The 23,660-nt window shown below is 37.2% G+C and overlaps 1 protein-coding gene across 3 annotated transcripts in view; it reads right to left on the bottom strand.

The window, feature by feature from the left end:
• PTAR1 (protein prenyltransferase alpha subunit repeat containing 1) overlaps nt 1-23,660 on the bottom strand; it is a 99,934-nt gene that overhangs the window by 67,043 nt on the left and 9,231 nt on the right. For 2 of the 3 annotated variants that reach the window (XM_043976135.1, XM_043976133.1), the window contains exons 2-5: nt 22,459-22,628; nt 8,428-8,494; nt 5,408-5,512; nt 3,097-3,310 (exon numbers count right to left, since the gene is read on the bottom strand). In XM_043976135.1, coding sequence (XP_043832070.1) covers nt 3,097-3,310; nt 5,408-5,512; nt 8,428-8,494; nt 22,459-22,628 — 556 coding nt within the window. Of the gene's footprint in view, nt 1-3,096; nt 3,311-5,407; nt 5,513-8,383; nt 8,495-22,458; nt 22,629-23,660 lie in introns of those variants that run through there. The other variant, XM_043976134.1, reaches the window with a different exon arrangement.

Raw genomic sequence — 23,660 nt, 5'->3', positions numbered from 1 at the left:
AAGCCAGGGAAGCCAGAAGGTAGAGGTGAGGAGGGAGAGCATTGCAAGTACAGGGGACAACCTCTACATCTCTCTCCAAAATAAGAAACAAGCCTCTTTCTTGCTAAGAATTCCAAAATGGGCCACACATTTCCTTCAAGCCACCTTCTTTCTCCCCTGTGTCCCACAGCACTCTTACTCCATCCTTTGCACTTCCCTCAGTCTTCTGAATGCCACTAAGGCTGGTTCCCAGAAGTCACTACATCATTACACTATTAGGAACTTTTGCTTCTGCCAGTATGAAGTCTGGAGAAGTTCTCTGTAGTCATATTCAATGTCTTTAGGTGCATTTAAACCAGTAAATTTAAATTCCCATGTACTTGGTTTCTTTACATGTGTATGAAGATCTCAGAAATCACAGAAGCATGCACCCTTTAAAAACATTCCCTGCCAATGAAGCTCTTTCCCATACACACATACTCCTTATGTAAAAAAGTCAATGTAGCATTTGTCCCACAGTGCTCCTAATTGAAAAAAGGCAGAGCAAGGGCTTCTCTCAAACTTTTCTCCTTTCTCATATCATTTTTATCTCTGAATTTGATGATGTATGTTTTAAAAAATATGTACACAGGTGTTTTCTTTTGCAACATGGCTAATATGGAAATAAGTTTTGCCTAACATCACATGCATAATTAATATTATATTGCTTGCCTTCTCAAGAGGTGGAAGGAAAGGAGAGAATTTGGAACTCAAATTCATTTTAAAAAATGAATGTTAAAAATATCTTACAAATAATTGGGAAATATTTAATGAAATAAAACCGATATATAGCATGGTAGAAAGAGACTGCTTGATGTCTATGATATTTTTTGTCAGTTTTATTTTTTAAAAGCTATAGTTTTTGCTGTGCTCAGGGTGGCATCCTAAAATGGATAAAATGATTTTTTTTTTAAAGTGTTCTAGGGGCAGCTAGGTGATGCAGTGGATAAAGCACCAGCCCTGGATTCAGGAGTACGTTGAGTTCAAATTCGGCCTCAGACACTTAACACTTACTGGCTGTGCGACCCTGGGAAAGTCACTTAACCCCAATTGCCTCACCAAAAAAAAAAAAAGTGTTCTATATACCTCTTAGCTGGCAATAATAGGCCTCTTCCTTGAAAAAGGTTAAAAAAAAAAATAAAGAACAGCTAGGGCAGCCTTGACTAGTAACGATGAAATAATGTAGGCATAACAGCTGAGAAAGGTCAATATGTCAGCACTTTAACAAAGGAGATGACACTGCTTAACAGCTGAGAAAACACATTTTTAAAATGTTAGGAACTTAATTCCTCTTACATAAAACCTAAATACCCTCTATTCCCTTTCACATTTTGCCCCATGAGAAGGCCCTAGGTGTGCCAAGAAGAATTTCCCTGTTATTCAAAAGAGCTAAAAGGACAGACTGGTTATCTCAATTTATCCTCAAATTTCTTTCTCCCCTCTACTGCTTACTGCTTTTGAAACCCTGAGGAGGTCATTTAACCTCCTTGGGCCCCTATTTCTTCTTGGTAAAGTGAGTGGGTTGGACTAGGTGGCCTCTGAGTTCCCTCCAGCTTGTACTTCTTAGCAGCTTCCCCTCAAACCTTGCTCTCCTCTTGCACTATTCACTGTACACTTTCTGTGGGAAAGGTTGCCAATTCTCTTTCTTCACAAAAGTGGGCAAAGAGTTTTCCTAAACTGGTTGTTGACGCACCCATAACTGGATAAATAGTATATCCAGACATACAAACATATAGAGTAGGATGAATCCATTCAATTCAACATACACTATGTTTGGGGAATGAAGGGGAAGTGCTATAACGAAAAAATTGTTTCATGTCCATCATAAATGTAGACTTATGTGTCAGGGAGACCTTTAGATAGAAAAGGAAGAAGACTGGGCTTCCAAAAGAGAAACATCCACAGTGCTCCCCCATTCCTCACTGGTTTCCCCCACCCCGAGAATGAAAAGGAAAGTAGAGGTACTTTGATCTTTACCTTGTTGGCCCTCATTTCCATGGATGGAATCTATACATACCTCCACTCTCATTTCCAAATATGTGTACAAGGTTAAAATTCTAGCTAGTCTGTCTAAAATATCTAATGAGTGGTCGCCAATAAATTATAAGCTTTAGCAAGAGTTAGGCTTTTAAGCATTTATTAAGGAGAATAAGAATTTGGTAAAGAGAGAGAGAAAGGCCTACATTCATCTATCTATTAAAGGGAGAGTGCATTTCTAGCTCTGCTCTCCGCCAGAGTCCACACGAAAAGAGCCTGAGTCAGAGTGCCAGCCTCCCCCTTCTTCCTCCCACAAGCAAACGTCACTTCCTGACACCAAAGAAAAGACGCATGGTCTTGCCCTCAAAGACCTTCACCTCATGGTGGAGCTTTTCTACATATGGAAGATTCCTTAAAAGAGGTACATACCCCCTTTAATTTTAGCACATAAAACATTTTTATCTTAAACTGTCATCATGTACAGGGAATGTTTTACTACAGAGTTGGTGGAGTTAAACACTAAGATGGGGTAGACAATAGGCTCGGCACACGCAGAAAGCACGATAGCATTGGAATGCTAAATTCTATAGTGGTACACAACCCATTATAATTTATGGCCAAAGTGAGCACATAAAGACTGCCATATCCCAACAAAAGATCAATTAAACCTGCCATTCTTTACCAATATATTAGTTTAACGGGACAAAAGCTACACTGCCTTGTAAGATCACTGCTTGGGGCAGCTAGGTGTCACAGTGGATAGAGCACCGGCCCTGGAGTCAAGAGGACCTAAGTTCAAATCTGGCCTCACACTTAACACTTACTAGCTGTGTGACCCTGGGCAAGTCACTTAACCCCAATTGCCTCACTAAAAAAGAAAGAAAGAAAGAAAACACAAGCCAAAAACCCCCAAGAAAAATAAAGTTTAAAAAAAAAAAAAGATCACTGCTTTACCAATCCTTGGAAGATAGCAGCTGCATCAACTCTCTCAGGGCTGCTGGGCCATTAGTTCCTCAGTTTTCTGTCTTAAAGCTCTCCTGAGTAGTAGCTGACATTACAAGACTTAAAGCATAAGCATTCTGGCCAAAATGACAGACATACCTTGATATCCAGCTTTGCCAAGTGTTGCAAAACCCAGATACGATGAGACCAGGCATTGTAGTTACTTGGGTATCTCCCAGCAGCTTCACCACAGACCTCGATCTCCTCTTGCACTATCCGTTGTATTCTTTCTGTGGGAAATGTTGCCAAGTTCTCTTTCTTCACAAAAGTGGGTAGGGAGTTTTCCTGAATTAGTTGTTGTAGCACCCATCGCCTGGATACATGATATATGGGAGGAAGGTTTGGAAGAAACTAAGTTAGAGGGTTGGGGGTGAGAGGGAGGTAGGAGAAAATGTTTTGTGGACCATTAATTTATTAAGATAGCAGAAAAAGAAATTAAATTATTTATACTTCAGCACTTAAATAACCTATGATTTTGTCAGCATTAATACTGCTCTCCCTCTGAGCCTTTAATATCTTTGTGAGCTGGTATGGCTCAGGAAAAAAAAACAAAAACAAAAAACCCACCAGATGGCTAACCTTCTGGTGATGAGTCTATCTGCACTTAGCTAGGCTTGGACAACAAACATACAAACTTATTACTTATTCTGCATTCAAAACTTTTTCAGATAAGTAAAAAACCAGCTAGTGTTTGAACTATATGCTAGTATACCTTTCAAGAACTCATAAAATATCATTAATTCCATAAAAACTGTGGTCTGAGGTAAAATCACTACTCCTAGGGTTCTGGGGCTCAGAATATTGAATTTGTCTATAGTGAGGTCTGAGGGGATATGGTATCTGAGGTGGTGCTTTGACCTGCCCAGCCCATGCTGATTTCTGTCTTAGGTGGCCTCGCTGCTTCTGTTGCACTGGCTTGCCAGCTCTGGTGATGGCAGCCGGAAGGGAGGGTTGCCCCTGGAGGGTGGCTTCAGGGCTGAGCTAGAATCAGGGTAAATGATTTGGGGGTGTGGCTATTCTGGAGAGTCTTAGGCTTATTTGCCCAAAGCTGGTCAATAGCTGGTGTAGGTATTGGCAAGAATCATAGGACTTTTACTGACTCCCCTCCATAAAGGCTACAGGGGACAATAGGCACTGCTATTCCCAAGTAGGTGCTAGGCTCAGTTTCCTGGGTTGTCTCTGTAAGAGTTTATGGGGAGGTGGTGGCTGAGATGGTGGCAATGGTTTGGCTTGTCTGGCACACACCACCTCTCATCTTCCTCAGGGTGCAATGATGTTTCTTCATCTAAGCAGATAATTCTTTTATTTTCAATTTGCTTGATGTCTCCTGACAACTACTTTTATTACTAAGATAGAAATTTTAAGTTAGTTTTTTCTAGACATGGAAAAGAATTATAATAGTTAACTACTGAGAGATTGAAAGAAGAGTGGAAAAGGCAAATATGAAGTTCAAAGACATTGCTTTTATAGAAACTAGAATTCAATAATGAAAGAAGAAGGTGCATACAATTCAGTTGTAAAGAAAAAATACAGCTATGTTTTTATGAGATATGGGAAAGGTTTAAAAAGTCAAATAAGCAAAGAAAATTCATTTTGATTCATGTTGCTTTCTTTTTAAAAATATCTGTACAATTATACAAAAAAATGGAAACAAGCATGTTTTTCTTCTGAATCAAGTTCTGATAAATCTGCGAGGGTTTTCTATTTTGTAAAAGCTCTGGTAACACAATACTTTTATCGTTGGCTTATATTCTCTGGAAAATTATACATCTTCATATACAACATCACATTTTTTTTTTGCATGTGTAAATTATAGACTGTATATTAGAATATGAATACAAACTCTCACCGCAAAATACATTCTGTCTCACATCAGTATATTACAGAAATTCTCAAAATTATAGATTGTCAGGAAAAATGTGGTTTGATGTACCTGAATATTATATGTTTACTATAAAAGAATTTTTTAGTTGATTTTACTTTATTTCTCAAGTAACAAGAAAAATGGACACTGAAAACCCGATTAGCAACGAAGCAATTGGATCTGAGAAAAGGAAGCTAATCTGGCTATTTCCTAAAAGTTTTCTTTTATTTTTTACATTCCTCTTGTGTTCCTGTAGAGACTACACAGGAATCCTGACAAAGTTATACTCATAAGAGGAGAACAAAATGACTTGCCTAATGGAAAAAAAAATCTGATAGATATTTCCTGGGTCTGAATAAGCCCTAATAAAATCTCCTACTGAGAAAGCTACATTTCTTTCAGTGTCCATATACTTGTTAAATAAACCCATTTTATTTGAAATACATTTCAGCCAGATGAATTTAACAGCCCAAGTTGCTAAGCCTAATTTCCATCCATCCCTTCCATAGCAAGAATAAAAGTACTTGGATTTTAACTTAGTCAGACCTGTGAATCCATGTTTCTGGACTCTTCGGAAACTTAGTTAAGGCCAGTTTTCCCAGATGCAAGTCCTTAATTGGATTTAAAGTACCAGATAGGATTAGCTCTTTCCTATAAAAAACAAAACAACAAAATCACTGCAACCCTCCTGCTGAAAATTGCAAAGGCTATAATACAGGCTCAAAATGAAATGAACTACTCCATTAAAAAAAAAAATTTTTAACAATAGTAGCACCCTCTCAATATCACAATGATCAAAAACACATTCCTATACCTTTAAAAAATAGCTCACATATATTACGGTTTGCAAAGTCCTTTCTTCTTGTCCTATTTTGCTCCTTTTTTTCCCACCTTTACTTCCCTTAAATTATTTTTCCCTTCATAAAAGCCCTTCTCCAATACAATGTTGTGGTATAAAGGTAACCTAGGGTTTTCAAAGTTTATGCCAATAAATTCTGGCAGGTCTTATTTAGTTGGAAAGACTTCAAGTACTGGCCTGGTGATGGGACTGTTATCCAAGAAACAGCCTTAGTTCAAAGAGGCACATTAACAGAACGTGAATGACCAGCTGAAACAAATTCCCAACCTTCCTAACCCCCCACAAAACTCATGAAACTAAATCCTAAGGTGGGGAGGGACTATGAACTGTGCCAGTGAAGAAGGTATTCACATTAATGAAATAATGGATCTTTTGAAGTGTTGAAGTTACTTTCTAGATATAGAAGAACCTTAATAGTAATGGAAAAGTAATGCAAGCATTATACCCAGATTACAGATGAAGAAACAGAATGATATGCCTAGTTACATGATTTCTACGTTGGACAAGCAAAGACAAAGTCCAGTGTTCTTTCTACTATACCACACTGCCTCTGAAACAGGCTAATGCTTATAAGTGGAATGTTTCAATACTATAAAACCTCAGTTAACCAGCATACACTGCCTGATGTATGCATTTGACTATGGCCAGGAAAACCAGTGATAGACAAGCTGTGGGGGATCTCAAACTGAAGAGACTTTAGAAGATGACTTTGGATGTGAATGATTACATATAAAATACAAACCACTGTTTAACTAGACACCTATCACTGGCCAGGTACCACACTAAAGCTGTCTGAACTCCAGGATTTGCTTCTCATTGATTCCTCTTATACTCATTAAGATTCCTGGTTTTTGGGGGGCAGCTAGGTGGCACAGTGGATAAAGCACTGGCCCTGGATTCAGGAGGACTGAGTTCAAATCCAGATTCAGACACTTGACACTTACTAGCTGTGTGACCCTGGGGGAGTCACTTAACCCTCATTGCCCTGTGCAAAAAAAGAAAAAGAAAGAAAAGATTCCTGGTTTTGACCCTACACAAGCTTCAGAGTCCTCTTCAGGCTCTTTCAGTTTCTTCTGACTTGTTCACAATGAAGGTCTGACTCCTATCTATGCTGTAATTTCTCTATTACAACTTTCCTTTCCATTCCCAAACTAAGAATACTTTGTTGGAAAGAGGAGATAGTATAAAAATATGGGTTACTAGGTATGCTAGTCAATCATCCATTCCAAACTCATCTAGTTAACTACCTTTGCTATACCTAGGAGAAAGCCAATTATTAGTCAAGTACTGCTTGGGCCCTGATCTACAGAATGGCCTATTATTCCCTTATGAGTGCCTGTGAACAATGGAAATAAGGTCTCAGTAACAAAGCATAATTTTAAACTTGCATACATCAATAAAATAAAAATTCCAAGTAATTCTGATGTCTCTTTAGTGCTACTAGTGCTAATAAATAGCCCTTCCAATTAATTTTGTATTTAAACAACTTTTTTTTCCTCTATTGAGGTTAAGTGATGTATCATGTAATCTTTATGATACCCCTTTTGAGGAAAATATTGAGAAAAAAATTAATAATATTTAATAAGGAAAATTCTAAAGCAGATTCCAAGTCAGTATAAACACTTTTAGTTTGCAATCTGATTCATCTCTCTATAATGCATAGACAGATACAGAAGTAGACTCTCTAAATAATACAAGCATTTTCCCCTCCAAAACCTATGAGCATTTCTACAATTCCTTTTATCAGCAGAGAAAAATAACTTTCTTTTTTAGAGAAAGATATGAAGGCTAAGTTCCTATAGAAAAAATCAGTAACTGCCCTGCACAAAACTACAGCATTAATGAATAAGATTTACTGGCTATTTTCCTTTCAAGAGCATTTTCTTTTTCCAAGACTATCCACAGATGACAGTGTGACAGCTAATCCTTGCTGTCTTTTCCTCTTAGGTCAATAAACTCTGTTCATAAATTTAGCTAGCTAGAAAGCAAAGTAGAAGAAAAAAAAACTTGCTTTACATGGACCTCACAACTCAGCACAGAAATGATTTCATTAAGATATTACTCTAGCTATCTCAAGACCTGAAAAATCTTCCTTTGGATAAGCACCTACCTGTCTATATTTAAACTTATTCCTCCAACAGTTAAAGACAATCACAGAATTGTAAAGGTAAAAAAGATCCTTGGAGATGACCTCGTTCAACTCCCTTATTTACAGATGAGGAAACTGAGAGAGGTACAGTGACTTGCTCCAGGTTATAAAATCCAGTGCTCCTTCCACTATACTATATTAACTCAAAAGTACTACCTAATACATCATAATCAAATTTAATGATTTATATCATATTGTAAGAAAGGGGAAAAATTTGGTAATAGTGATTTAAAACTAAAAGGGATTTTAGAAAATCATCTAGTCCAATTTCCTGATATTACAAGTGAAGAAACAAGTTCAAAAAAATTAAGTGACCTGCCTAAGCCTAAATAGCATAAAAATATACAACACACCTTAATGCAAAATGGGCAATTCTATTTCAAGAAAAGTTTTGTATGCCAATACCTCCAGTGATTGGTGACCACTAAAGAAAGTGGTCAGAATGGGGAAATTTATGAAAAATACTATGGTTGACTTGTTCGAATTCAAGGAAAAGAAAAATCCTGGGGCTCACGTGACTTCGGAAATCTGGTCAAACTCTCGATGCAGGTGCCATACCTCACGTTCCATGCAGTGGTAAAGTCTGGGTTTAGAAGTAGCAGGGTACATGTGACATCTATCAATTCTAAAAGGAAGAAGAATTCCATTAAAAACAAACAGTGCTACTACTTGACTTCTCTTTCTTTTAATGGTTCATAACATGACATCTACATATCTACATGGCAATTTAGCTACTTGAAGTATATATAGCAAGATGTCAGGTTTTAAGTTGTTGGGGGGCACGAAGAAGGTTCTAATTTTCCTCTTAATATAATAAACAAATTTAAAAGGTGAAAAAGCAATGCCTTTGTCAGACAATAATCCATTTGTTTTACTAATATTTTAAAACTCAGTAATTTAAAAAGTACTAATCTATGGCATAGGTTGAAATCAGAGTAATTTCTGTGTAACTGATAATTAAATGGCAACTACTCATAAAACAAACCTCAACTTTTTTGGGAAGAAACAATTTAAAAGTTAGACTAGGTACCAGAAGGATTGTTTTATATAGTCTAAAAGTAATGAAATGATGGGTGAATATTTTATAAAAATTATTCGTTCCTTCTCTCTTCATTTTCTGACCTTTAAATGTAAATAATCTCCAAAGGTCAGTCCTTAGTTCTCTTCTCCACTCTCTGTCCTTTAGAGAAACTTTATTTTTAGTAAAATGTTCATAAGGTCATGGAGTAAGGGCTGGGAAAGAGAGACATATAAGGCCATGTAATTCAATCTCTTCATTTTACAGATGAGGAACTTGAGTCCCAGGAAGATGAAGTAACCTGTCCAAAGTGCCAGGTGAGATGTGAAGTCCAATGGCTCCAGCTATTAGCTCCATGGGGATGTCCTCAGGACCTCGATCTCCAGGCCTGAACACTTTCCTACATTTTCTACTCATTCATTCAATAAGTATTTATTAAGGGTCTCCTAGATGCTAGACACTGTGCTCAAGGATGAAGATACAAAGACAAAAATCTTCAAGAAGCTCACATTCTATCAGAAGAAAACAACATATATAAAGAAAACAAAATTTAAAAATTTATACAAAGGAACTTCTGAGGAAAGATATCATAGCACATCAACTTTTTTTTTTTTAACGTATGTAACAGAAATGATTACCAAATACCTGTCTAGAGAGAATAGGGAGAGTGAGGAGAGAGAGAGAGAGCAGTGGTAAAGAAAGACAAAGTAGTTTCTGGAGATGTTACTGTAATATAAAGTAGTAGGCAAAAGCTCATCATTTCCAATGCTTATTCTTTTTCCATGTCAGCAAGTATTCTTTCTTTTTTTTAGAAATTCTTTTAGTTAAACAATTTCTTTCAAACAATTCCTGTTAAAGCCCTGAAATTTCCTATCTTTATCTCACAAATCACAGTGAGATCTGACTACTGGAAGGAGAACAGAAGTAAGATGTAAAAACAGAATCTCTTAGATTGAATGAAAAGGGACTGTCACTACGCATGTTTCCCCCCCTCATTTAAGTAATCTCAGGATTTTAAAAAGAACAAAAACAATCCTCTAATAGATATGCCAAGCAAGTTGTTAATATATATCCAGATATCCTATGAATACTCAAAAAATATAAACTGATCATGACTAGGATATTATTGCTTTGCTCAACTCACCTCGATTTTAAACAGATGAATATACACCATGGCACAATTTAATAAGGAAAAATGTTTACAACTGCTTACATAAATCGTATATAGCCTTTTACATTTGTTCTTCCATTTGATCTTTAAAACAAAACTGTGAAGTGGGTGTTTCAAGTACCATTATACATCTTTACAAGATGTGGAAACTAAAATTCAGTGAGATTAAGTGCCTTGCAAAGGCTCTATAATCTGGACATCGTGGTGTAATGGAAAAAAACACTGGACCTGGAGATCAAAAGACCTTTATAAACCCAAGCAAGTGATTTTAATGAGAATTCAATTAAACAAACATTCATTAAGTACCTACTATATACAGGGCATTATAAAACAAAGTGATAAAAGTTATAAGCTATTATAATTAGAGGGGGCAGCTAGGTGGCGAAGTGGACAAAGCACTAGCCCTGGACTCAGGAGTACCTGAGTTCAAATCCAGCTTCAGACACTTGACACTTACTAGCTATGTGACCCTGGGCAAGTCACTTAACCCTCATTGCCCTGCCCCCCCCCCAAAAAAAGAAGAAAGATTATTATAATTAGAGTGTCAAGCCCTTTACCAGTTGTACTTTCTAACTACTTTTAGGTAAATCAGTTAAATTTCTGTAAATCAGGCCAGATCATTCAAACTGATAAATGGCTCAAAAAACAGAACCAAAAAACCCCTCCCCTTTAACATCTTTCTCAAGCTACCAGAGCCAAAAAAATTTTCTTTCTAAATGTCACTGATCATAACTGAGATTCTCCTCCCTCAAGCATTGTGAAAACCCAGGTGTATATCCCAGAGGAATACTATTATATGCAAATTAGTTTTTACAACAATAATTTTTTAAAACTCTCCCTCACAGCACAACAGATATAGCACAGCAAATAAGCAGCAGCAAAGTGAAAACAACTGGAAAAAAAGCGAGCAGGAGACTTTTCTGAAAAGGGTTCTCAAAGATTTTTGTAGGCTTGGAGTACAGCTAACACTGGGAGAAAAGTAGATCATTAGCACAGATATGCTAATTAGTAACAGTACACAATCATTTGGAGATAAAAAGGAATATCAAGATCATTTATTCCAGTGGTGTCAAACTCAAATAGAAACAGGAGCCACTAATTTGTACATGAAGATCCCTGTAGGGCCACATACTGATTTAGTTTTAAAATGTAATGTTATCTATGTTTTATTGTAGTTTTACTTATTTTATTAAATACTTTTCAATTATATTTTAATCTGGTTTGGGCCACACTGGAAAATGTTGCAGGCCTCACATGTTTGACACCTGTGATTTATTCCGATGCCCTCATATTACTGGTTCAAAGAAAAATGACTTGCAAAACATCACACAATTAAGTTGTAGAACATGAATTGACACTGTGTTAATTGATCATTTATTAAGTTCATACTATATACTATGTTCTAGGAAATTAAATACAGAAACAAAAGTTTCTGTCCTCAAAAAGTGTCCATGTTATTAGTAAAAATGGCATTCATATACATTCCACACACACACTAACATGCATTTATATGTGTATACATATGTATTTATATACATCTCTACACACACATATATGAATTTGGGGGGACACTACTAGGTTAATGACATCAAGAAAGCCTTCACATAAAAAAGTATTATCTGAGATGAGTTCTGAATGAAATAGGGATTCTAAAAGGTGGAAGTGAAAAAGGAATGCATTCTAGGCATGGAAGGCTACTTGTGCCAAGGTACAACTAGTGGGGAAGGAGTGTCATGATGGCAGGACCAGTGCCAATTTGTTTGGAGACAAATTGTGAAGAGCTTCCAATGTCAAGAGTTTGTATTTGATCCTAGAGGTAAGAAACTCCCTGTAGTTCACTGAGAAGGGGAGTGACAATGGTCAGACCTATGCTTTAGTATTAACACTTTAGAAGTTCTATGGAGGATGAACTGGAGAGGGGCAGCTAGGTGGCACAGTGTAGAGAGCACCAGCCCTGGAGTCAGGAGGACCTGAGTTCAAATATGTCCTCAGACACTTGACATTACTAGCTGTGTGACCCTGGGAAATTCACTTAACCCCAACTGCCTCACCAAAAAAAAAAAAAGAGAGAGAGAGAGAAGTAATGAGGGTCTGAAAAAAGGTGATCAAGAGGAAAGAAGGGGATGGATCTGAGAGATGCTACAGAGATAGAATCAACGAGGAGGTTTGGTAAATAAACCGAAGACTGAAACTGACTTTCTAGACCACAATTTATGATATAGGAATGACATATTACAACCCTAGTCAAGAGTCTATCTCATGATGAACAGAAGAGGGTATCTGTCTAGAGGCTGACTGAACTCATTAACAAGGACTGGTGAGGCAATTGGGGTTAAGTGACTTGCCCAGGGTCACACAGCTAGTTAAGTGTCTGAGGCCAGATTTGAACTCAGGTCCTCCTGAATCCAGGGCCGGAGCTCTATCCACTGTGCCACCTAGCTGCCCCAACAGTTTTTTTTAAAGGAAGCAGAAGGGGAAAACCATATACATGAAGATGCTAAAACCAGAAACCACAGAGGTCAGAACAATGATATGGAAAGAAAATGATACAGGAAGATTTTTTTTAAATCTGCTGTCTCAGTAGTCCATTAGACACAATAATGGATGAAGTTGGAAGAAACAATTCTCAAAGGCTTAGATTCCATATACCTATGCATCATTGCATGAAGAAATTTGGTTTTTGACCATAAAGTTTCTTAACTTACTCATTTAAGTTTCAATGCAACTGTGATCTCACTGATCTGGGTACTTCCTCAGACAATACAGACTGTCACCCATCAATGCCATCATGAATTCCTGTCTTCCTGAAAATCCTTCACAGGAGGTCCATCCAATGTGCAGGAGACCCCTCTTCTAGATTTTTTGTGTAAGAGAATATCTAGGCTGCCCATCATTATCCCTTAACTTGTCCTTCCTCCTTTTCTGATCATTCTTTATGACCCTCTTCTGAGAACATCTCCATTCATAATATGTTGGAACCTACTCAAACCCCACACATACGTTGTCACTAACTACCCTTGTGGACAACTGCAACTTTAAATTCTTTAGGCTGTGAAATTTCATAATCTACGAAGAACTGAAAAAATGCTGATGTTAAAAAGATGGAACTCAGGAAAAAGGTGATCTAGTCCACTTTCCTATTTAATTCTTCCATGTTCACTGTCCAACTTTATTGTCAGTCAAAAATAAACTATGTATAGAAGCTTCTATTGAGTTGTGAACCCAATTACATATTGTGGTATGAACAACAGATATTCTTCATCCACTTGGTTTTTCCTATGTGGACAGGAATTCTGATGAAACCAAATTCTTTTGTGCAATTATGGGATTTCTTTTAGGATGTTTCATAACATTCTAGGAATAGATTCCATTAGAACAATCTCATGGGCAAACATGAGCCTTTGGAGGGTCACATTTAGATTTTTCTTTTCTTTTCTTTTTTGGTAGGGCAGAGAGGGTTAAATGACTTGTCCAGGGTCACACAGCTAGTGTCAAGTGTCTGAGGCTGGATTTGAACTCAGGTCCTCCTGAATCCACTGTGCCACCTAGCTGCCCCATTTAGATTTTTCAATGGAAATCTTCCATGACAGTAGCAAACACTTCTCTCCATTTTATGCCTCTTGATACTCACTATAGATTCAAACAAAATTATCCGTTCTTACATATTTCAAGGAATCCTGTATGAGTCTGACATGCCCACTGAAGATATCTTGGTGAAGAAAGTTTTTGAGGCTGAATTTTTTGTTTGTTTGTTTGTTTGGGTTTTGGGGGGTTTTTTTTGCAGGGCAATGGGAGTTAAGTGACTTGCCCAGGGTCACACAGCTAGTAAGTGTCAAGTGTCTGAGGTCACATTTGAACTCAGGTCCTCCTGACTCCAGGGCCCGTGCTCTAACCACGGCACCACCTAGCCGCCCCCCGAGGCTGAATTTTACTATACTGAATCAAATCTTTTTTAAAGAAGATCAAGCAGTACGGTGAAATTTTACATTCTTCATGCCTTTAAGTAAACTAAATGACATATTATGTGGTCTGTAACAGAATACTGTTTTCAACATCCAGTCTCTTCCTTTTCTAATCATCAAAAATGCTTTTAAAGTTTGTGCAGGTAAAAGGCAAAAAGACATAAGGGTTAGTAGCTATTGACATTTTCTTAATATATCCTTTCAGGGGGAAGGGAGGAATAATACTAAGATACATGATTTGTTTTCTGTGGCCTCTGAGAATCAATCTCTAAATACCCTCAAAATTCTCTCACCCAGCACAAACCCTTATGTATCCTTGGTCTAGACCAGCTGCTTTTCCTATCTTTATTTTCTTTTAGCACCTCTATTTCCTCATACAGCAATAACATAAAGGACTGTGATGTGGTAGTGCCTTTGTAACTGTCAAAGAAAATAGTATTATAGAAATCTTGACAGATCTTTTGCATTTTTTATCTGTTCATTGTTCTACTTCTAGTTTCATCCTTAAATGAACTGGCACAGTTGGATCTCTCATCAAGTTCTTTGAAAATTTGTAAATTTGGATTTCTCCTCCACTGCTTCTTGCTGTATGAGATTCAGCTGCTCACAATCTCCCAATGTTTTTCTCTGTAAGATTTTACAAATGAGTTTCTATTCCAAACAAGTCTTACTCTTGGATGCTATATATCTGATTGGCAAGATCAAATGTTTGCTGGCTGAAGGGATTTCCATGTTCCTTTCCTCGCCTGGTTGTGATGGTTGTTTTATATCTATTAATATTCCTTAGACAATAGAGACAGTGTCCCTAGTCTTCTATGTGTTTCCTTTTTTGGGGGGAGTGGGGTGTCAGCTGTTTGTTTAAATAGAACTAGAGTTGACACAACTGGGAACCCTATATTATTTTCATTCTCTTTTCTAATTTGGCATTGATTTTGATCTTTGCTCTAAGAAGGCGTTGGGTCAATTATATACAATTGTATACCAATCATTTCCTGTCAAAACATAATTAATTTTTGCTACAATATCTGGTGATCTCCATGGCCACTTCCTGACTTATCTTAAAAGATTTCTTTCTTTTTTTTTTTTTAGTGAAGCAATTGGGGTTAAGTGACTTGCCCAGAGTCACACAGCTAGTAAGTGTTAAGTGTCTGAGGCCAGATTTGAACTCAGGTACTCCTGACTCCAGGGCCAGTGCTTTATCCACTGTGCCACCTAGCTGCCCCTTAAAAGATTTTATTCAGAAGCATGAGGTTTCTGTATAGCCTAAAACCTTTTGGTCTCTAATTACTTAGTCCCAAGCTATCTTTTCCAATATGATTGTTTTGCTCTTCTACCCTATGTCAGCCTTTGTAATGAAGTGACTATATATCAAGTTAATTTTTATTTAGTGGGTTTTTGCAAGTTACTTGCACAATTTCTCTGTCTCCTCAGCTTTTGCAACAAATGTTGGTGGATAAGCTATCATTATCTTCATGGTAGCCTTTTTTATAAGGCAGCTAGATGGTATAGTGGATAGAATACCAGTCCTGAAGTCAGGAAGACTCATTTTCCGGATTTCAAATCTGGCCTCAACATTTAGTAGTTGTATGATCCTGGGCAAGTCACTTCACTCTGTTTGCCTCAGCTTCCTCATCTGTAAAATATGATGGAGAAGGAAACGGAAAACCACTCCAGTATCTCTGGATCCCAAATGGGATCATGAAGAGTCAGACACAAAAGTAAAAGACTAAAACACTAAAAGGCCAAGACTGTTCAAATTGCAGAAAGGATAAAACCAAACTCCATTAACTCCTATCTTTTTCTCCAAGGAAAACTTGTGAATCATACTTCCATTTAGCTTTTGTCTTTTGTTTAATTTATGGTGAGAATATTATGATCCAAATAATTCAAGTCTTCTAGTAGTACTATGTTCAGAACTTCAAATTTAGTGACAGCAACTCTAAGCTAATGTTTTCATTCTAAAATCTGTACGATCTTCTGCTCCTTTCCTATTACTGCCACTGCTACTGAAGAAGAGGAAGGGGTTTGCAAAAAACTGAGAGTCATTTTGTATTTTTATTTATGAAGTGAGCTTCCATGGCCAAAAAACTAATTACCAAGTGGCTAGCCTACTGGTGATGAACAGCTCTCTACTTAGCTTTACTGGTCCTTTCAAAGTAGTTATCTGTTGTTGGGGTAGTCCTCAAACCCATTCCAGTATGGTAGAATGTATCAAATATATTGTTTTATTGGCATAGCTTTTAAGGAGTCAAGATCACTTCCACTGTGCAATGAGGCACTGGAGTCTGATTATTTAAAAGCAATAAGAAATGGAACAAAAGATCACTAACAGAGACCATGGATGCATTAAGAACAAATTATAAAGAGTAACCTCATTTCCCCTTTTTTTTCAGACAAGAGTTACAATACTAGTGTATCAGGGGAATGTCATCTACATAATATATCTGAATTTCAGCAAAGCATTTGACAGCCTCTCCTGATAATGTTATGGACAAAATGTAGAGATGTTGGCTAGATGGTGGGTAAGTAGGTAGAAAACAGATTTACTGACTTGATCCCAGGTCAATGGGAATGATGTTGGAAAAGGGTAATGTGGTCAAGTGCTCCAAAGAGATGTCCTTGTTTTATTGAACATTTTTTATCAATGATTTAGATGAAGTGTATAAAAAAATCAGCTTAACAAATTTATGTAGAAGATCAAAAGGGAAAGCTAATCCTAATAGAATTCAGATCCCAAAAGGTAATGAGAAGCTAAAACAGTGGGATAAATATATCTAGATCAAATTTAATAGAGACAGATTTATAGACATGTATTTAGGTTCCTAAAAATCAAGTGTTTGATAATAATAAGACAGCATTTCCACAGTGCTTTAATATTTCTAAAACCTTTTATAAACACTATCTCATTTACTCTTACAACAACCCAGGGAGGGGTCTGGGGTGGAAAGAGAAAGAAGGAACTATTATTATTATTATTCTTACCATACTACATATGGAGAAACTGAAGCAGACAAAGTATACCCAGGATCACACAGCTAGTAAGTATCTGAGGCTGAATTTGAACCCAGGTCTTCCTGACTCCAAGTCCAGCACTTTATCCACATCACCACCTAGGTGCAGGGAGTTACAGGATGGGGGAGATATAGCTAAAGAGTAATTCATTTAGGAAACAAACTCTACTCATTCTCACAGATTCTAGCTCAATGTGTTGGCAATATGATTTGGCCAGCAAAAGAGCTAATATAATCTTAAACTGCATTAATAAAAATATTATTTCCAGAGCAAGGGAGGTGATAGTTCCTTGTTAGATTAAATCTGTAATATTATGTCCAGTTGTTGAGTTCCACATTTTAAAAAAAGGACACCAACAACGTAAGAGGGTGACCAGGGTAGCAAAGATGCTAAAAATCCACTGTATAAACTATCTATGCACAGATCTCTATATCTAGTCCCTGTCTCTCTCTCTGGAGCTCAGTTTTGCATCACCAACTGTTTATTGCACATTTCAAATGGATATCCTAGAGACATTTCAACTCAACATGTCCAAAATAAAACTCATCTTTTCCCCCTAAACCCTTCCCTGATTTCTATCAAATTTCTCTATTTCTATTGAGGACTACATCTTGCTTCCAGGTTTGTACTCTCAGTATTATCATAGACTCTTCACTCTATCCCACACAAACAACGAGTTGTCAAATTCTGTTGTTTCTTGCTTCACATCTCATGCCCTTTCCTTTACTAACACAGGAAGCTACCTACATAAGGACCCTAAACACCTCACATCTGGACTACTGCAATGGCCTCCTTATTGGTCTTCAAGTCTCTCCCTACTTCCTTCCTTTTTTTTTTTTTTGGTAGGGCAATGAGGGTTAAGTGACTTGCCCAAGGTCACACAGCTAGTAAGTGTCAAGTGTCTGAGCTCAGATTTGAACTCAGGTCCTCCTGAATCCAGGGCTGGTGCTTTATCCACTGTGCCACCTGGCTGCCCCCATTTCTCCCTATTTCAATCCAACTTCCACACTACTGCCAAAGTGATTTTTAAAAGTGATGATCAGGCCAATAAATCCCCAAAATTCTTTATTGTTTCTAGGATAAAATATAAATTCTGAACTTTCTTAAAGCCCTTCACAAGTTGACCCCAACCTCTTTCAAGATTCATTATACAGTATTCCCCTCCCCAAACTCTACAGTCCAGGACAACTGGCTTTCTCTCTGTTCCTGATACATAGGATCCATCTCTCATCTTGACGATTTTGCACCAGGCATTCTCCCAACCTAAAATGCACTCCTCCCTCCCCTCATGACACAACAGTTCAAGGATCACTTTCTACGCAAAGCCTTTCCAGATCCTACCCAACTGCTAGTGCTCTCCCTCCCTAACTATGGATTTATTCTGTATTTCCTTATATGAGAATTCCAGGTAATTTGGACTGCAGTCAGGAGATGGGATGTCTTGTGAAAGGAACAGTAAGGTGGCAGCAGTTACTGGATACATGTAAGACTCCATAACAACGCTTTTATCTAAAATAGCACTTTTGATACCACAATAACAATGAATATAGTTGGCTACTGTCCTGACACTCGTTACAAAAGCATTTTATGCATCCTAGGTTAGCAATCTATGTTGGATAAGGAAATGGTTCCTCTGTACCTTAAAAATCCCCTCTTTCAACAATGGTAAGGGTCCCCAGATTATTGCTAAGTTTTTCCTTATATACAAAGTAGATAATAGAAAAACATGGGGAATTGGAATCACAACAATATTAAGTTTGATCAACTTTCAATAATTTCATGAATAATTATCCAGTTTGTAGATAGCTTTGTTCCCTTTTCTTCCTCTTAGGCCAAAACATCAATGTTAATATTTTAAAATCACTAACTGAGAACTTTATGGGGAGTAGTAGGTTTAGAAAAAAGGAAGATGTTATAGCAACTGGGCAATATGAAATTTATGAATTAACTGTTTTATTTCTGCTACATCTTTCTCCCACTGGCATGAAAGACTGTAAATAGAAATAGTAGCACTAATTACTGAAGACATTACTCTTCTGAAACTAATCAAACACTCTATGATTAAAAACACAATGCCCTTAACTACAAAGGGTCAAATAAAATACCAATACAACATAGGATTATGAGGAATAAAGAGGCAGAAAAGGGAAGGAAAAGAATTAAGTTGCGGCCCAGTGGAAAAGACATTAAATGTAATAAACAAATCTAAAAGCAGAAATTAACAATTTTTTAAAATACTAGTTTGATTAGCAGTTGCACTGAGAGGCTAAGGTGATGCCAAAGAAAGAAAGAGGAAATAAACAAGCTTTGAAAAAGTGGACAGTAGGCATGTTGCACTGAAAAATAACAAAGACCTGGGGTTAGCAATCATATTATAATGTTCACTGGGTCTGACAACTGACTTGGGAAGAGAATTTTTCCATCACATCCAAAAAATAAACCTGAAGTCAATTAAATAAGAGAATTTTTGCTCCCTAATTTTTATATACCTGCTAAATATTCAAATCAAGACAGAAAAAGGACTCAGAATCTCTTGGCAAAACCCAATAAACACTAAGGATTTCCCAAGAAAGATCTGTTTATCCCTGAAATACTTCATTTACATTAATCTAATGAAAACTCTTAATTTCTAAAGCATTTCCATATTATCAATAATAAGCAAGATTTTATGGAGAAAAAGACTGTCCAAGAAACACAGTGTGGTAAAAAAGATCCTTACTATGCCATAGTGTATCAGACCTCAACAAACAAGGTCTTGCTATTTAGCTTGCCATGATATGTTCCTTACAAATGTCTACTTTTATTTATGCTATTCCCCTCTTTTGTTCCTGATCCTGCAGGAGCATGGATATGAATAGGACTCTTCACATAGTGGGCACACAATATTTTGGTTTAATTTAATGTAATGTGGTTCAATTATTACATGTCAATTCTACTATGCCAATAGATGGGTCATCTGCCTCACTTGCTTTTGCTGATACAGGTTTCTCTTTACAGTAAAGCATCAAAATTTTATTAACTAGAATAGGGCTACATCTTCTTTAGCCAAAAGCTAAAGAAAACTGCACATGGATTTTAAAGCAAAAGACATTTCCTAAAATAAGTCTTTCATAAAGCAATTTAACATGCTTGTTCTCAGGCTTTAAGTATGCTGAGAGTAACACCCATAATAATAAGGGCACGAGGCTAGGTTACTTAAAGTTTTTAAAAGTATGACAGGTATAAATGGCATCAGAAGATGTTGACTATACTTTGTAAGAATCACAAAAATCTCAAGAGTTGGAAGGAACCTCAGAGGCCTATATCTGTTGAGTAATTCCTTCTGACAACAGCCCAAGCAAACTATCATCCAGTCTTAAGGATGCCACCAAATTATTATATATCTTAGATTGTTGGAGCTATTCTTTAACTATATATTCTATAGTTGGCTTTTCGTTAGTTATTATAAAATATTTATATTTAACCATACAAGCATAATTTCTGGATAGGTACTGATTTTTCTACTTCTGCTTCACTGACTACCCTGAAAAGTCTTTAACTGCGTGGATCACAACAAAATGTGGCAAGTCCTCAAAGAGATGCAAGTACCAGCTTATCTTATTTGTCTCCTGAGTATGCAGGTCAAGAAGCAACAGTTAGAACAGAACAAGGATTGGATTAAGATTGGAAAAGGAGTATAAGAAGGCTGTACATTGTCATCTTATTTATTTAACTTATACGTAGAATATATCATGCAAAATGACAGACTGGAAGAATCAAAAGCCAGAATTAAGAGAAATATCAAAAATCTCAGATAGTAGACAATATTACTCAGATGGCAGAAAGTAAAGAAAAATGAAGGGGTTCCTTGATGAGGGTAAAAGAGGAGAGTGTAAAAGCTGACTTGAAGCTTAACATAAAAAAACCCCTAAGATCATGGCAACTGGTCCCATTACTTCCTGGCAAATACAAGGAGAATAAATGGAAACACTGTCACATTTCATATTCTTGAGCTCAAATACCACTGCAGACAGTGACTGCAGTCATGAAACTGAAAGACACTTGCTCCTTGAAAGAAAAAGCTCTGGCAAATCTGGACAGCATACTAAAAAGCAGAAATGTGCTATCACAGTGCCAACAAAGGTCTGTATAGTCAAAGCTATGGCTTTTCCAGTATTAAAGCTGTAGCAGAAGGCTAACAAGGTTGTTCTGAGGTTTAAAATAAGATAATGTACATAAAGTGCTTTGCAAAGAACATATGTATAATATATGTAAAGCACTCTGAAAACTTCAAAATGCTACAGAAATTCTATTGTTATTGTTATTTGCTATTTACATGCCAGTTATGATGATGATGATGACAAATTCCCCTCAAATAAAACAAGTGTATCACGAAAACTTAAGGAAACTTGCATAGGGAAAAAAAGAAGCTATTTCAAATGAAACCATCCAAGGCAAACCATTTCTACATGCTCCATACTTAAAAATAAAGAGTAAAAAATATATGGCTAATTGTACTGAGAGGAATCTAAGGAGAGCACAATGTCTCTCTTATCTCAAAAACTTGTTTCTTAATTTGCCAGGGATTGGAGATTTGTACAAAAAACCCGAATTCAAATCCTGACTCAGACACTTAACTGTTATGACCCTGGGCAAGTCACTTAACCTCTATAAGCCTTGTTTCTTCATCTGTAAAATGGTCATAATAAATAGCACCTACCTCATAGAGCTGTTTAGAAGTTCAAATGAGCCTCATGTATCTTGCTTTGCAAACCTTAAAGCACTACATACTAGCTATTTTAAAAAAAAGGCAATAAACAGGTATTGCTAATTACTTATGTTCCTAGCAATGAGAAGTATTGAACTTGTTTTTGAAGACAGTTTCATGAAACATGAGGGACAGGAACCAAATCTTGAAGGAATAGGATTTGTTCATAGAGTGGGAAAGAAGCAGGACATTTTAGACTAGCGGAAAGACAAAAAACATGAGCTCCTTAATGGTAGAAATACTCATTTGTTTTTGTATCCCCCTCCACACAAGAAGTGTTTAATAAATACTTATTGAAATTAACTGGGGGGAAAAAAAAAGCAAAGACCAGAGAAAATGGCATGAGGGGAGTGGAAGATTAATATGGAGAAGTAATTGATCTTGGCTGAACTTTGCATTTTCCCCAGCACTGTATTGGAGAAATAATTGGTGCTTAATATTTCTAAAATCTGAATTCTCTCTGTTTCCTGAGTAGGTGAAGGCCATTAAAGTATAGACCATAAACTGGATTCCCATGTGGTGGCATTTTCATGAATCTAGGTCACAATATACCCACCACAATCATTCCTGTAATAATTTCTTATATTACTTAAGCTGCTACTTATTATGGCTTGTCACCCATTACTATGATACTCATCCATTATAGATTATCTAAGAAAAACATATAGTTCAGACTTACCATCTTTGTTTAGTCGTTGCTTTCTTTGCCTGTAGAGGAGAAGCTTGTTGTGGACATATGGCAAAAGAAACTTGACACACCAACTCTCCACACCCAGTTTATTTTCAACCAAGACTATTGGACTCCGGTTGTACCGAGCTTCAGGACAGGGAATTAGTCCTATTTCATCTCTTAACACAAAAAATACATATGAGCGTTAATGGTAAGCTATAGTTTTATAAATGATTAGAATTTGTAGGCATTAAAATTAGCCTCAGGCTCCCCAAGCAAAGCAAAACTGCCCCTCCGCTTCAGCTGGGGGGGAGGGTTGCCTCTGAGTCGGGCTAAGGTACATGGCATGGCCCCTACCCATAGCAGAGAGGCGCACAAAAAACGGGAGAGACGCCAGGGTTTGCTTCGCCCAGCCCCTAGCTGGCCCGGGCAGCACGGGGCTCGGGCAGCCCGTGTTTCACCTGAGAGAGAAAGTTAATAAAAAGAGACGCTAGAGAGGCTGAGGGGGGCTGACAAGAGGACACTGGAGAACTAGGAGACCGCAAGGAATCGGTGAGATAGGGAGGACACGGGAGGAAGAGAAAAATAGGGAGGTCAGTGAGAGAGAGAGACACAGGGGTTCAACACTGCAGTACGGAGAGGGAAGTTAGATGCTAGAGACGCTGAGAGGTTGGTGAGAGAAGCACTTGGGGGTTCGCTGGGACAGTACAGAAAGAGGGTTCGCTAAGGAGACTGAGGCTAAGTACAGAGAGGGAAGTTAGATGGAAAGGGGGGATGCTAGAAGAAGGTCGGCTGGTACTGAGACACAGGAGGACGCTAAGAAAATTCCGGGGAAGGCAAATAGGTCCAAGCAGTGGCAGCGGCCAGCATACCCTCAGGCAAGAGGTAGCAACAGCCCTTATTATATTAATAGCAGTCAGATAGCCAGCCAGTCAAAAGTCAACAGATTAGGTCCCCCAGTTAGATTAGGGCCCACAAGTTAGCTAAAATATTCTTACAAATTGTTTTTTAAAATACAAAAATACACACCTCCAAAAAAATAACTGATATTGATTAAACACAAACTAAAGCATGCTATTTTTCACTTTCATTTTTTTCTTTTACTAAAGTTTTCTTATACAAAATGACTAATATGGTAATGTTTTACATAATTGAACATGTATAACCCATATGTGATTGCTTACCAACTCGGGGAGGGGAGAAAGGAAGGA

The sequence above is a fragment of the Dromiciops gliroides genome, chromosome 1, assembly GCF_019393635.1.
Source record: "Dromiciops gliroides isolate mDroGli1 chromosome 1, mDroGli1.pri, whole genome shotgun sequence".
Classification (NCBI taxonomy): Eukaryota; Metazoa; Chordata; class Mammalia; order Microbiotheria; family Microbiotheriidae; genus Dromiciops; species Dromiciops gliroides.
This window is presented reverse-complemented; position numbering and strand designations above follow the sequence as displayed.